This window comes from Desmodus rotundus, chromosome X, assembly GCF_022682495.2.
Source record: "Desmodus rotundus isolate HL8 chromosome X, HLdesRot8A.1, whole genome shotgun sequence".
In the NCBI taxonomy this organism is placed as follows: domain Eukaryota; kingdom Metazoa; phylum Chordata; class Mammalia; order Chiroptera; family Phyllostomidae; genus Desmodus; species Desmodus rotundus.
In genome coordinates this window covers 55,205,771-55,221,047 of record NC_071400.1, presented here as the reverse complement: position 1 = coordinate 55,221,047, position 15,277 = coordinate 55,205,771, and the positions used below count along the sequence as shown (strand labels likewise).

Genomic DNA, 15,277 nt, shown 5'->3' with positions numbered 1-15,277 from the left:
ATGGAAATCACATGGAGGGTTATCAGTGGGAAGGAAGCGTGGGGGGAAATTGGGGGAAAAGGTACAGGGAATAAGCAGCAACATTGGTAGGTATAAAATAGACAGGGGGAGGTTAAGAATAGTATAGGCAATGGAGAAGCCAAATAATTTATGCATATAACCCATGTACATGAATTGAAGGGGGCGGGGAATAATGGTCTGAGGCGAATGAAGGGGAGAAAAAAAATCAGGACAACTGTAATAGCATAACCAATAAAATATACTTAAAAAATGTATAATACCTTTTTTTGTCAATTAGATTAACAGAATTTATCAAATATTTGTAGGATTTTTAAAGAAATGTTTCTTTAGTCTGGGTTCATTCACCTAGTTTATTATTTTCATTGATAATGCACTGATACATGATAAGCCTAAGGTATAACAGTTCATTTAAGAATTAGATGTCTAAGAAGAGGCATATATTTCCATCTTACTCACAATGAAAAGTAAGGAGGTTGTTTTGAACTGAAAGTTACGAGATCATCACTACTAAACAAACCATTGGCTTGTGAACACAAGGGCATTAAGAAAGAATGAGAGCAAAAACCCATTCAACAGACCTCTACGGCCATAAGGAAAGTAAAGTAGCAAAAGGAAATATACCAACAGAAGATTCAAATGTCTCCTCTCCTGCTAAGAGTTTAGAAAGCACACATCAAATAGGAAGGTGGCAAGTTTCACAGGATTTTACAAGAATACAACCTTGACTACTTTCTCTCTTAAAATGTAGTTTGGAACTCCTTTTCTTTACTTAGTTTCTATGGTAATGGATGGAAGTACTAGATAGTTATTTTTTTTTTAAAAAAAATGTATGGTGATGAAAATTATTGAAAGATTAATAAAAGTAGATAAAATGCACTTTAAGAGATGAAATAATAACTTAGAGAAATAGCTTCTGGCGGGAATCTGAACACAGGAGTTTTAAAGACTGACAACTAATCAGAATGAAGAAGATCTATACCCTTTTAAACAGAAATAAACATACATAATGAAAAGAATATGATTTGATATTTAAATACTCTAATAGTTTAATGATAACATGTAATATGGAAGAAGCATTGTCTTATTTTATTAGCAGCTTTGACGAACTTCTAGTAAAAGCGAGTTCCAGAAGTTCCTTTATATACGTAAATGTTGCTTTATTTTAAAGCCTCATCCTCAAAAACTTTACTATGGTTATGTTTGGCCTGATTTAATTTTTTAAATATAAAATATAAGGAATTGCTAACAAACACTAAATAAAGAACAATCCGCCCTTATTCAAGTTTTGTAACTGAACAGTTACCATTTCTAGATAGCATTACAAGCAGCACTAGGGAAAGCCACATACCTCTAACTGCTTACTGGCTTCTTCATTTCTCAGTATCAGAGACAGTTTAGTACGCAGACTCCGAAAGTGCATGTCAATCAGCATGTGTGCTCGCTTTGAGGTGACTTCATTGACAGACTAAAAGATATAAATTAACACCATTATTATCAAAGCAAATGCCCCAAATGATGAACACCAAAATAAGTCAAAAACACTCACCAAAATGACAAGCTGATAATTTTCTGGATCATAAGTTACAGAAAACGCGCCAACTGCCTTTTTAAAGTCCTTATGTGCTGATTCTTTGGCACACCTAAAAATAAAATAAATATCCAGTATGAAATTAAGATGAATGACTACCAACTACTGGCATAAATATATGCAGAGAGATCTGTACTTAGAATTGTGGATTCATATTAAATTTGATGATTTATGCAAGGTATACTGTATCTATTTAAAGGTTTAGTTCCTTTGCTGTGAACCTCTGAAATAATCAAGCATTTGAGATTATAAAGAAAGGAAAAAAAAAGTTATGTTCTTAAGGGATTATGGATGGTTTCAGATTAACAGAAGTGACATATTTAGGGAAGCTATTCTTCCTTTGCAGACTTCCTCATTTCAATTAAATATAAGTAACTAATATTCTTGAGTTAACTGTTGAAAACTGTTGGGGATAGCTACAGGGGACCCAATTTTGTTTTCTTGTTCCTTTTGTAAAGAAAAACTGCTGACCAATTTAAGAGAAGGAAATGTAGATGAATCAGAAGGCACAAAAATGTACATGCCTATGAAATCTCTATAATCAAAATGCAAGATTCCTATGCATTTTGAACTGTACATTAAAGTAGAGCATGCCCAAATCAAACTTACTATATCCTTTGTATACAATCTTTAAAAATCTCTTAACTAAAAAGTCTTTAAGCCTTACTCCAGATCAAGATAGAGATGATCTTTGGGAAAAAGGACTCATGGACATGGACAACAGTGTGTTGATGCAGTGGGGGAGGGGGGTATAAGGGGACTAAATGGTATTGGAGAAAATACAATGTAAAAATAAGAGGATGCCAAACAAAGACACACACACACACACACACACACACACTCCTCCATTCCCTTCAACTAGGGATTGTGACCATCTCCTATTCAGAGGGCCCAGAGGTGGGAAGTTGATGGGGGAGGAAGAGACACACCCGTATCTCTGCCTGCCTTTGTCCATCGCCCCATGCCTGCAGCTGCTGGCCTGGGACCTTCCCTGTTCATCCCACTGAGCCTTCAGTGAGGACAGGAAGGAACAAAGAAAGAGTCCTCAGCCCTGCCACACACACGTGCCAGCACTGACCCCACCTCTCACAGCCATGCACACCACATGCAGGTCTCCCTGCTGACACACAGCCCCAAAACATGTCCCTGTAAAAAAAAAAAAAAAAAAAAAGACAGAGATGACCTTTTGAAGCTTCATTAGCTCTAGTTATTATATATTTATCTGAAAATATCAGCTAAAAGGGAACTAACCTGGAGTATTCTTCATTGTCTAGAATTTGATTTGTAACTTATAACAAAATCTGTATTAATCAGTTCAAAATCTTAAAAGCCTGTGAACAAGTTAGTTTATTTAAAAAACAAATGTACATTAGCCAGGTATCTATACAAGTAGGTTTAAACAAGTACAATACTGGCTTAGCTATATAACTGCAAAAAAAACTAAATATTTTTTTCACCACTTTTTGCAAACCATTTTCACTAAATTTAAAAATTGATTTTTGCTCTGGAACCAAGATGGCGGCGTAGGTAGACACACTGCGCCTCCTCGCACAACCACAACTGACAGAAAATCGAATGGCACGGAAGTCTGACACCAAGGAAATAAAAAATAAACCTTCATCCAGACCGGTAGGAGGGGCGGAGACGGGCAGCCTCCCGTTGCCGTGGCGGGACCAAGACTGGCTGAGTGTGGGACGAACGGGGCAGGCAGTCTGACCACTAGCAGACGCCGCGGCCCCACATTCGCACACAGATAAACCGGGACGAACGGCGGGGAGCAAAGCAGACCACACAGCCCAGGGCTCCAGTGGGGGGAAATGAAGGCTCAGACCTCTGACTGAAAACGCCCGTGGGGGTTGGGGCGGCAGCAGGAGAGACTCCCAATGTCATAGGAGAGGTCGTTGGAGAGACCCACAGGGGCCTAGGGCGTGCACAAGCCCACCCACTCGGGAACCAGCACCAGAGGGGCCCAGTTTGATTGTGGGTAGCGGAGTGAAAGACTGAAATCCGGTGGAGAGTGAAGCGGGTGCCATTGCTCTCTCTTGGGGGGGGGGGGCCCATGTACAGCGTCACAGCCCAGCGACCAGCATTACCCCGCCCCAATGAACACCTAAGTCTCCGCCCCTTTAAGTAACACATGCGCCAAGACAAAAAAAAAAAAGGCCCAAATGACAGAACACTTCAAAGCTCCAGAAAAAATACAACTAAGCAAGGAGGAGACAGCCAACCTATCGGATGCACAGTTCAAAACACTGGTTATCAAGACGCTCACAGAATTGGTTGAATTTCTTTGAAAAGAAGATGAAAAACTGAAGCCAATGCTAAGAGAAACAAAGGAAAATGTACACTGAACCAATAGTGAGGCAAAGGAAACTGGGACTGAAATCAACGGTGTGGACCAGAAGGAAGAAACATCCAACCAGAAAAGAATGAAGAAACAAGAATTGGGAAAAATGAGGAGAGGCATAGGAACCTCCAGGACATCTTGAAATGTTCCAACATCCGAATCATAGGGGTGCCAGAAGGAGAAGAGGAAGAACAAAAAATTGAAAACTTATTTGAACAAATAATGAAGGAGAACTTCCCTAATCTGGCAAAGGAAGTAGACTTCCAGGAAGTCCAGGAAGCTCAGAGAGTCCCAAAGAAGCTGGACCCAAGGAGGAACACACCAAGGCACATCGTAATTACATTAGCCATGATTAAAGAGAAGGAGAGAATCTTAGAAGCAGCAAGAGAAAAGGAGACAGTTACCTACAAAGGACTTCCCATAAGACTGTCAGCTGATTTCTCAAAAGAGACCTTACAGGCAAGAAGGGGCAGGCAAGAAGTATTCCAAGTCATGAAAGGCAAGGACCTACATCCAAGATTACTGTATCCAGCAAAGCTATCATTTAGAATGGAAGGGCAGATAAAGTGCTTCTCAGATAAGGTCAAGTGAAAGAAGTTCATCATCACCAAGCCCTTATTATATGAAATGTGAAAGGGAGTTACCTAAGAAAGAGAAGATCAAAAATAGGAACAGTAAAAATGACAGCAAACTCACAGTTATTAACGACCACACCTAAAACAAAAACAAGAGCAAACTAGGCAAACAACTAGAACAGGAACAGAACCATAGAGATGGAGATCACATGGAGGGTTGTCAATAGGGGAGTGGGAGGGGGGGAGGGGGGTAAAGGTACAGAGAATAAGTAGCATAGATGATAGGTGGAAAATAGACAGGGAGAGGGTAAGAATAGTGTAGGAAATGTAGAAGCCAAAGAACTTAATAAGTATGACCCATGGGCATGAACTATAGGGGGGGGAATGTGGGAAGGAGGGGATGGGCAGGATGGAGTGGAGTGATGGGGGGGGGAATGGGACAACTGTAATAGCATAACCAATACATATATTTAAAAAAATTGATTTTTTCTTATTTTAAAATGTTGATTATTATAAACTAATTGCCTATCACCTGTAAATTCTCAGCATTTCTTGCACATCAACTTACATTTGCCGTAAGTCTTCAGGCACGTCCAATTTGATTTTATGAAAAGTATCTTTTGTGGCAGGTTTGTTGGGATTAACTGATCGTAGACGTTCAATTGTGACAATTTCATTGTACGTAGCGTCACATGCTGCATATTCAATCACGTAAAACTGACAGAAATAAATAAAATTCATTCCTGGTCATAGCGTTTAAAGTAAGAGCAATAATCTATACCTATTCAGCAATTTTTTAATTCTCTAGAAAGTATAAAAACTGTATTTGATCAACTAACTGAAAGACATGAAACATACTAAATATGTAGAGAAAACAGTTTAATAAAATGACTCAAGTTATTTATTTCTTTAAAATACAAATCCAGGCTGAATTGTTGTACCTGAGTTTAGAAAAGAGATATAGTATAGGAAAAAATGTTAAATATGCATTTTCCTACCTCACCCTTTATCATCCTCACTTTAGCTAACCACCAACAGCAAGGCTCTTTTTCATTTGCTCTGGAATAAACCTACACAAAGATTACAACAGAATATTTCATGATTAACATCATTCAGAAATTTATAGATCAGACATTGAGGAAAATTTTTTAAAATGACCTTAGGTGTCTTTCAAACCCATATGCTGTATCCTTAAACTAGATGGTACCCCTACAGCTAGACAGAGATATATAATCGGAAACTTCCTGATTACCTGAGAGAGCCCTGTAAAAAGAGCTTTTTTCTATTTCTCTGTTTTAATTCAGCAATAAGCTGACTATTCATAAACCTGGTCATACTTTCCTTCGGTACTTTGAAAGTTTAAAAAAATATCTAAAAATGTACAAACTTTTTTTTTTTTTATTCTAGTAAGCAAATAACTGGAAGTCACTGATCCGGGCCTACACCTGGCGGCATGGTCACTGAATGGGTGAGGCTGCAGACTACTCCCAGCCCACTAAAACTACCGTCCTGGCATTCACATCTCCTAGGGACTAAATGAACAGATCCTTGGTCACTCGCTGGTCTCTTGTACCCTCTCCACTAAAATGGACAAGTCCATGTTGGCAATCCTCTGGGTACCACCTTCCTGCTCTCACACACTGTGCATCAGTTCTTCTAACCACTCTCTCTCGTGACCACTTCAAAGTTCATTTACGATGTGCAGCACGGAACCTTTTGTGAAAACACTAGCAAATCAAAGTTAATAAGAAAAAGATAATATAGTATACATAGAGAAACAGTAATACTCAGAAGCAGAAAGAAGCAGGGAGGACAAGGGGGGTGTGGAGGAGCAAACAGAGAGTACAGACAGCCTAAGGCTAACAAGCAACTCAAAGCCCCGACTCTTATTTATTTTCCTTTTACAACTGAAGTTGATAGTTACACATGACTAAATACAACTTAACCCAACCTACCTTTCCCTCTTTCCCCCACAACTTCTTAACTCTGCTCTAGCCAGAGAAATAATCTGGTAATTGTTATATAAAACAAAGAGGTCATTCTGGCAACAGTGTCTCATTGGTCCCCACCTGTCTGTGACTAAGTTGGGGGGGGGGAGCCCCTCCATCCATTAATATTATGAGAATTTCTGATATATACAGACAAAAAGACCTGGCATCTTACCTCTTTTATAACTTAAAATTAATGGATATATCATACAGTGACAAAACACAACTTAATTTAACCTGCCTTTCCCTCTTGCCACCATCATTTCCTTTCAACTCTGCTCTAGCCAGAGCAATAACCTGTTATGTTAGGCAATATTGTGGGGTCAACCTAGCAACAGTGACTCACTGGTCACTGCTTGTCATGTGATACAATTGAGAAAAAGTCCCCTTTATCCACCAAACACTATTATGAACAATCTTAATATAGACAGACCAAAAGTCCTGATTCTTGCCTTCAGGGAGTTTGTAGCCTCCTAAGGAAAATGAGTATCTCAAGGTCCTCAAGAATAAATAGTGTTTAGTTCCCTACTGGGATCCCTCACAAAACAGCCCAGTTCCTTACACCTAGTAGGTACTGAGTACATTTTTGGTAAATAAATAGTACTTTAATCTATTTCTGATTTCAAATTTTAGAGAAAAGAACAGAGACCTGAATATCCAGAGAACTTGTCTGAGCACTCTCCAAAATAGCACTCCTGCCCCTATATCACCTTCTATCCTCTTACTTATTCTTCTTCCTAGGACTTACACCTGCCATGTTAGCAATCCTCATTAGAATGTGACCTCATCAAAGGCAGGGACTCTTCTGTTTCACTGCATCGTCTGTACCTAGCACAGAAAATAAGAATTCAAATACCTAGTACATTTAACCTTACCTGTACAAATGTCTACTTAGCTGCTTCCTTAATACCACAAATATTCATAAAGTTGCAACTACTAACAAGGCATTGTGAAGAAAGCAGCAGCTTGAAACAGACTGTGTGAAACGGGAGGAAAGAGAGGAAACTACAGAGACCAATTACAATAAAAACTGGACCCAAGTGCCTTAAGTCCACCCAACCCCAAATTTTCATTAACTAGAGAATGCACTAACACAATGTTTGTTAATTATGTTATATCTCCACAGCACTGTTCAGTCAAACACATAAATGGCACATGAGCTGTTAGTTCACAGCATACCCTGTGAAAAGATGTTTTAATTGTACGTGTACACACTAAAACTCATAGATGCCTTTTAAAAAATATACCAGGAGGATTTACTACTACTTAAATAAATCCCATGATGAAGCTCTATTATAAAGTCATGATTTTTTTTTCCTTTGTAAAACTAATTTTCCTAATCCAAAGATTCAGAGGTTGAGGAAAGTCAGAAAAGAAGTACTAGTGGGCAAAGGAAACGAGTGGTAACTTTCCAAGACATGCCCAGACTGCCGCTCAGGCAGCCACATTTAAGCATCGTGCATTATTTCAAATCATTATTAAGACAGCTCAGTCAAAGGCTCATATCCATCACAGCTAACATTCTCAGGGTAGTTTTAAAGATAAGGTGTAAAGGTACAGGCAGTTTAAATGCTCCCACTCCTTCAGTGTTTAATAACTTGATGACATGAGAAACTTACCTCAACTTCATCACTTTCATTTATATCTTTATTATAACCTACAGGTGGTGGGAATCTCACATCATGGAATGGAATCTGCCTCTCTGGCTGCCAGCTGCAACAAACAAACACACAATTATTTAACCAGCTTTTCGGTTTAATGGAAACAATGACCATGATACTACCAACTTTGGTTAGGTATGACCCTCTGGTAATCTAATTTAAAGAAGCAGATGCTTTAAAACTGTCAGTATTTTGGGAAGTGGGGCCTAAGGGCAACATAGAGACATTTCAACAAAGTCTGCATGCAGCACAACAGCCTTGTAGTTTTCTAGTTGGAATATTTCTCTAAACATAAGAGATCAACATTATAATTTCCCAAATGAGCCTTTTTTTTTTCAATAATTTCAACCTCTAAGAGTTCTAAATGTCCTTTGATGCTTAAATTAAATATGTTAGTATCAGTAAGTGTTAGTAATATCACCACCAGACTTCTACTTGCAAAGGAATTTTAACCACATTCCAATTATCACAAAAACTGGTACTAAATGCCCCCTAATTCCCAAGCAAAACGGGGCAGTCAGCATATTAGCAATTCAGAACTCACTTTTCCCCATTTAAATTTTAGATCCCACGAGGTGGTCAATTCTTGCCACGGATAGCTGGCTGCTGATCAGTATGACCTACCAGCATGCACTGGCCTTGGTGGGGTCTTCTAAACCACCGAAACCCAGTGGAGACAGCCTATAGGAGTTTGGTAAGTTGACTATGTCTTTAATTTAAAATGACATGAAATAATTTTGAATAACCCCCAATTATTCTATTATATCCACAATGATATGAAACACTGAAAGACAAACTTGCAAAAACACTGGAGGATTCAACAGCTATAGCAGTCATTTCCATTTTTATTTTGTTTGTTTTTAACTAAAGAGCTTTCTTAGTAAAATCCTATAGAGAAAAGTGCATGTTTTTTAAAAAAGAAGAGCTATTATATAAGGTAGGTAAGTAAGTCAGAATTTGTGGAAATCTGATTAGGGCCTATATTAGACTGAACTCTTTCCCTGAATTATACACACTTGAAAACTACAAAACAACAACAAAAAAATTGCCTTTACTTCAGAAAAGCCTTTTTAAACTTGCTGAAAAAATAGTGACTTTTAACATGTTACATACTCTGGCTTCTCTTCAGAACAAATCTTTCGCCTTTTAACATGTTACAAATTCATTGATAAATTTGATTGGTAAAGCAAGTAATAATATACAATATTATATTCTTAGTTCAAATAAGGAAAAATTATTTTAAGTCTTACATGTACAAAGATAAAAATTCCAATTCTTTATTCAAAAAACGTGAAGGCCCTGGCCAGGTAGCTCAGTTGATAGAACATGATCCCTATATGTCAAGGTTGCACGTTTGAACCCTGGTCAGGGCGAGAATCAACAAATGAATGCATAAGTAAGTGGGAAAAAAAATCGATGTTTCTTTCTCTCTCTCTTCCCCACTCTAAAAAGTCAATCAATAAAAAAATGTGAAATAGGGAAGGTAAAAACAAAGCATCTAAAACAATTTGTTATTATTGTAATAGGAGGTTTTAATTAAAAGAAAGGGTAAATATAGTCCAAAGTTTTATAAAATATTAGGGTTTTTTAAACAGAAAAACAAAAAGAAAACGAAGAAGGGCAAAAAGACGACTTTGGTAGGGACCTATCAAATCCTGGTGATATGCTTAAGCCCAGTGTTGACTCTCAAACATATTTCATGAACTCAAGGAAGAAGAGTTTATTTCAAATTCCTGACATGACAGATAGTTTGAAGAGAAACTTTTATACAGCTATGGTATACGAGAGAAGTAGGAGGGAGGTCCAAAGACATAATAATTTTAAGTTTATAGTAGAAATCTGATTGAAAATAAAAGAGAACTGATGTGATAAATCAGTATGTGAACTAGATATACTCTTAAATGAAGAGAAAATGACTGCTTAGTGTTAATACCCTAGATTAGGGACTACAGGAAAAACTAAGTGGCAAATAAAGATAACTCTCCTTTTAGGGGAAACTGTTTACCCAGTGATGGGAGCAAGCAGTAAAGAGTATAATTACAGAGTAAAGAAAAAAAATTACTCTCCAAGTTACCAAAGATTCCTCCGTAAGAGGTGTGATGTTGTTGTCTGGAGTATAACCACGGATACCAGAAACAACAAAGAGGCAGATTTGGAACTGCAGGCTCTATGTATTCAGAGAGAGGTGTTCTGTAATTTGGACTGAAACTATTAGTCTAGAGCTAAGAGTAGGGTCAGATACACTAAGTCATTTTTATCTCTATCCCCCTAAATGTATTTCATGCATCAGAGGACACGACTTTGTCCTGCTGGTAGGTAAAAGAATCTGCAAACAATCTAATTACAGTATGTCTGGGCCAGACACTATTATTTTTACATTTTTTAAAGATTTTATTTATTTATTTTTTAGAGAGGGGAAGGCAGAGAGGGAGGGAGAGAAACATCTCACGTGCCCGCCGCTGGCGTGCCCGCAAGCCAGGCATGTGCCCTGACTGGGAATCAAACAGGCGACCCTTTGGTTCACAGGACAGCCCTCAATCCACAAAGCCACACCAGCCAGGGCTCCAGATACTATATTTTAACAGATTAACTGACATATTCACATACCATATAATCTATCCACTTAAGTGTATGTAAAATTTAATGGTTTTAAGTATATTAAAAGGTATGTGCAACCGTTACCAGTCAATTTTAGAACATACTCATTACCTCAAAAAAGAAACACTATACTCTTCAGCTGTGTCTCCCTATTCCCCCATTTCTAAGCAATCACTAATCTATTTCTTCTCTCTATAAATTTTTAATTTGCTTTTGTTATACTATTAATTCTCTTGGTACATAAAAGCCAAAATACTATAATTGTTGAGCATTCTTCAGAGTTCAGTAAAATGAAGATTCAGTAAGATTATGGCCACATCTACACTTTGGCTAAGGAGTTTATTATACTTTACAACCTTGAACGGCTACTCTGAAAACAGCCTTTATTAGCAATCAAAAATTTTAGTCAACATAGATACAGAGAACAGAATGACAGGTGTCATAAGGGAGGGGGTAGGGGGACTGCATGAAAAGAGTGGAGGGAATAAGCAGTATAAATCGGTAGCTACAGAACAGTCACAGAGATGTGGACGCAGCATAGGGAACGCAGTGTCATGACTGTGTACAGCCAAGTGGGCCCTTGGGACACTGGAGGGACTACTCTGTAAAGTGCATGCTTTTCTGGCCACTTTGCTGTACATCTGAAACTGGTACAGAATGTGGACTATATTTAAAAAAAAATTTTAGTCAAGAGAGTTGTCTCCCCCAATAAAATGTTAACATCTTTATTATTGATGCTTTCATATAGCTAATGTTCCTGGGCCTATAAGTATGTTTATTTATGCATCTAGCAGAAGAAAGCAAAAAATTTCAGTTACCACTACTATTGATTATAAATATAAAAAACAGATAAAAATAAGTTAATGGGTAAATATGATTATTTCCAATAAAATATACTAAGTGATCGCCTGAGGGAAGGGGGGCGAAGGTGGGCAAAGGGGGGGAAATGGGGACATCTGTAATACTGTCAACAATAAAAATAAAGTTAAAAAACATAATAGAAAACTAATACCACTGATTTTAGATTTAATGTTACAAAACACACATCAATTTTCTAACACCCATGAATCCATTCATTTTAATCTTTTAACAATTACAAATATTCCTATACGAACTCTCAGTTACTCATACAGAAGGATCTGGTTTCTTCCTTCACATTCAAGGAAACTGAGATGTAAGGATCAAAATTATACAAACGGGATCTCTGAGGTCTCTTGGAACAGTTTTTCCATTGGTTTAATGTGGAATTGTTCAGGAACTTCCTGGTTAGTAACATGAAGATCCATTCCTGGAAAACACTCAAACTAGGCTTAAATTTTTTAATGAGGAGTAAAAAGAATAATTAGCGTAAAATATAAAAGAACCTGAACCTAAAATTATACCAAGACACTTACTTGTTTTCAAACGCAACTGTTATTGAATCTTCATGAACATCCTTTACGAATGCCTGTAAAAAAAAACAGTTAAATTAACTTCTAAACCTGAAGATCATTTGTTTTTAAATTTTACAGATACCAAACACTTTATGTTTAAGAATAAAATGGAGCTTCAAATGAAAATTTGTGATATTGTATGGATAATTCATTCATGAATCACATCTATATGTAGCCACCTACTATGTGCTAGGCCCTAGGAATATTAGTTAAAACAAAACATGAAAAAAGTACTCCAGAGTTATGCATCTAATAAGGAGAGGGGAGGGCAGGCAGACAGAGGGAGGGACACAGTAAACTGAAAATTACAATGCTGGTAGTGAGTGCGAAGCTGAAGGTATACTTTAGGCTACAATTATTTGAAACTATAAAACTTGTTCCAGGGCTGTATGTCAGCCAGTATAGATCTGTTGTAACCTATCTTTTTCTCCTTAGTAAAATTTTAGTAGACAGTAGTAAATTGCTAAATATAGCTGAAAATCTGCGTATGTACAAGTACCCTACATTTTCTTTAACAACAATACACTGCTGCTAATACCACTAAAAAGCCCAATTACCACAGTTTAATTAAATTTTCAATCTCAGAGGCACTTGGAGAAAAAAGTAGTAATATACAGTTCAGAGGTTTAAATCTTTTAAATCTGATAACATAATTGCCAATAATCTACAGAAAGACATAACAAAAGTAGTAGCTCATTACAGACAATTCTTTAATCTGCACAAAGTCCGTAATTCTACAAAATGACATAACACAAGAAATTGCTAATTATCAAGAATTTGTTCATCGGCATTTGTCTGTAATTCTATAAAGTTGTTTTTTAACAGGTGCAGGTTTTGTCTTTGTTTTGACAATTAGAGTAGAATAAAGCATAAAGAAACCTTTATATCTTAATTCATTTTATAATGGCTTAAGAGATTTAAGCTTCTTACTCAAACTTGTTCTGTACATGTTTCCCTTCTTCTGTGGTTTCTCCATACCTGCCAGGGTTATGGCTAGACTCCTTCTCTGCCTGTAAAAGGCACTTTATGGCCTGGCCCCACTAGTAATCTCTCCAAGCTGCATCTTTAACATCCTTGGAGGTTCTGGTCCAGCAATGCTAAAATACTTGGGCCTCTCTTTGTAAATGTTCCTTCTTCCCAAATCTCCTACTGGACTTTTTAGGTTTTGGTTCAGATCTCACCTCCTATGAGGAAACCCTGAAGACTAAGTGAAATTCTGTTGTCTGCATTCTTACAGCATCCTGTGCTTATCCCTACTATAAACTTACCACACTTTATTATTATTGTCTATTTTCCCACTAACAGCATACTTCTGGGGTCAGGGGGGTGGTGGATGACAGGTCTTATTTTATTTACTGTTAGACTTCAGAATGCCTATTAAAAACTCAATGCACAGTTATTAAGTGAATCATTGCCTAAGGGGTTCCTATGCTAGATGTGGAGGAGTTATGTGTGTTGGATGGAAGGTATATGTATGTGTTGATCAGGGTAGACACACAAGAAGGTGAGGCTCCTATCAAACTTTAAAGAAAATTAGCATAACAAAAGAGAGCAGAGGATGGGGAGGCATGCAAGGAATAAAAGGCAGCAGGAACAAAGGCTTAGAATTGGAGAAATGGGTACAGTACAAATAAATCCTTTGTAGACAAGAAAGCCAAGATGTTTTAATTGGAAAGAGAATACTGTTTTCAACGAACAGGACAACTGGATAGCCAAATGCAAAAGAATAAAATTTGACCCTTACCTCATACCATGCACAGAAATTAACTAAGAAAATGCATCAGAGACCTAAATGTAAGAGTAAGAACTACCGAACTCAGCAGCGGCAAGATGACAGAAGAGTGAATAGAAGTCTCGCTAACCTCCTCCTAGGAGCAATCTGGAATTACAACTAAATTGTGGAGAAATCACCCAGAACAAACAAGTGAACAATAGCAAGAGAGAAGCCTCAGCTTTAGCGCAACCTGTTTGGTAAAGAGTGCGGTGGAGACTCAAAAGGGCTGGCTGGGCACCCACAGGCAGTAGTGCCAGAGGAATAATTAAGCAACTGGTTGGATCCACCTGAGAAATCTGGGGTGTAAACCCTAAGCTGGGATCCCCAGCATAGAGCACCAGAGCCTCAAAAGCACACAGATAACAACCAGGGGCGAAAAGCATCAAGGTTGCTCTCTGCCAGAGATGGACGACTGGAGATGCAAAGAGCCATTTAAAGAGCCAACGCACAAATTATCATTTGCAGCCACTTACCCTGGGCAGTATCAAAGGCGGGAGCAGAGTGGGATAGAGATGCCTGAGAAGAGACTAGGGACAGAAGCTTTGGGGAGAAAGCTGAGAGAGTAGCCTCAAGGAACCCAGTGCTGAGTCATCCCCCACATGGCAGCAGCCATGTGCTCACACAGACCAATCCCTCCAAGTGGCTGTAGCCTAAGGGGAAATAATAGCCCCAACCCCAAGAGGGATTCTGACCCACGCTATGGGGATTAAGAGTGACTGGTGAGTGACTAGATTTAAAACTGAAGGAAACAACCACTGACAGTAGATCCCTGGCAGTCTCAGAACAGGCTGCCTAAGGTCAGACCGGGTCAACATCTGACATCACCAGAGGTGGATCCAGAAAGAAAAAACAATGGTAAATATGACAGACTACCGAGATGAAATCCACTGTGGTCTTCTACATGATTAGTGATATTTTCTTTCCTGTATAGCTTTTTAACATTCAACTCTCTTCCATCAAGTTTGAGCATATTCGGCTTCTCCATTCTCTTTTATATTCATGATGTAAATTTTACTCTCTCTATTTGCATTGCTCTGATTCCCAACTCTTACTGGTGCCCCTCCCTCTACCCTCCCCAAATCATTTTTCATTAAGTAGTTCATCTCATATTCGCTCTCCTTTCTTATAATACTCTTAATCTCCTTGCACCCTTAATAATACTGGATCATTTGCTGTTGATAGTGGGATTGTGGAAGGGAGTTATTTTTGTGGCTGTGGGTTTGTTTCCTGAACTGAGCTGTTTTGTTCTGGCAGCACCAGCATATCAGCACATACTATGTGGTGGGCAGTGA

At 38.1% G+C, this 15,277-nt stretch overlaps 1 protein-coding gene across 12 annotated transcripts in view; it reads right to left on the bottom strand.

The window, feature by feature from the left end:
- Positions 1-15,277, bottom strand: part of FMR1 (fragile X messenger ribonucleoprotein 1) — a 62,871-nt gene that overhangs the window by 33,306 nt on the left and 14,288 nt on the right. For 11 of the 12 annotated variants that reach the window (XM_024551072.3, XM_024551076.3, XM_024551075.4 and 8 more), the window contains exons 2-7: positions 12,173-12,225; positions 8,139-8,232; positions 5,530-5,601; positions 5,100-5,248; positions 1,568-1,661; positions 1,370-1,486 (exon numbers count right to left, since the gene is read on the bottom strand). In XM_024551072.3, the coding sequence (XP_024406840.2) occupies positions 1,370-1,486; positions 1,568-1,661; positions 5,100-5,248; positions 5,530-5,601; positions 8,139-8,232; positions 12,173-12,225 (579 nt within the window). The remainder of the gene's footprint in view (positions 1-1,369; positions 1,487-1,567; positions 1,662-5,099; positions 5,249-5,529; positions 5,602-8,138; positions 8,233-12,172; positions 12,226-15,277) is intronic. The other variant, XM_045188174.2, reaches the window with a different exon arrangement.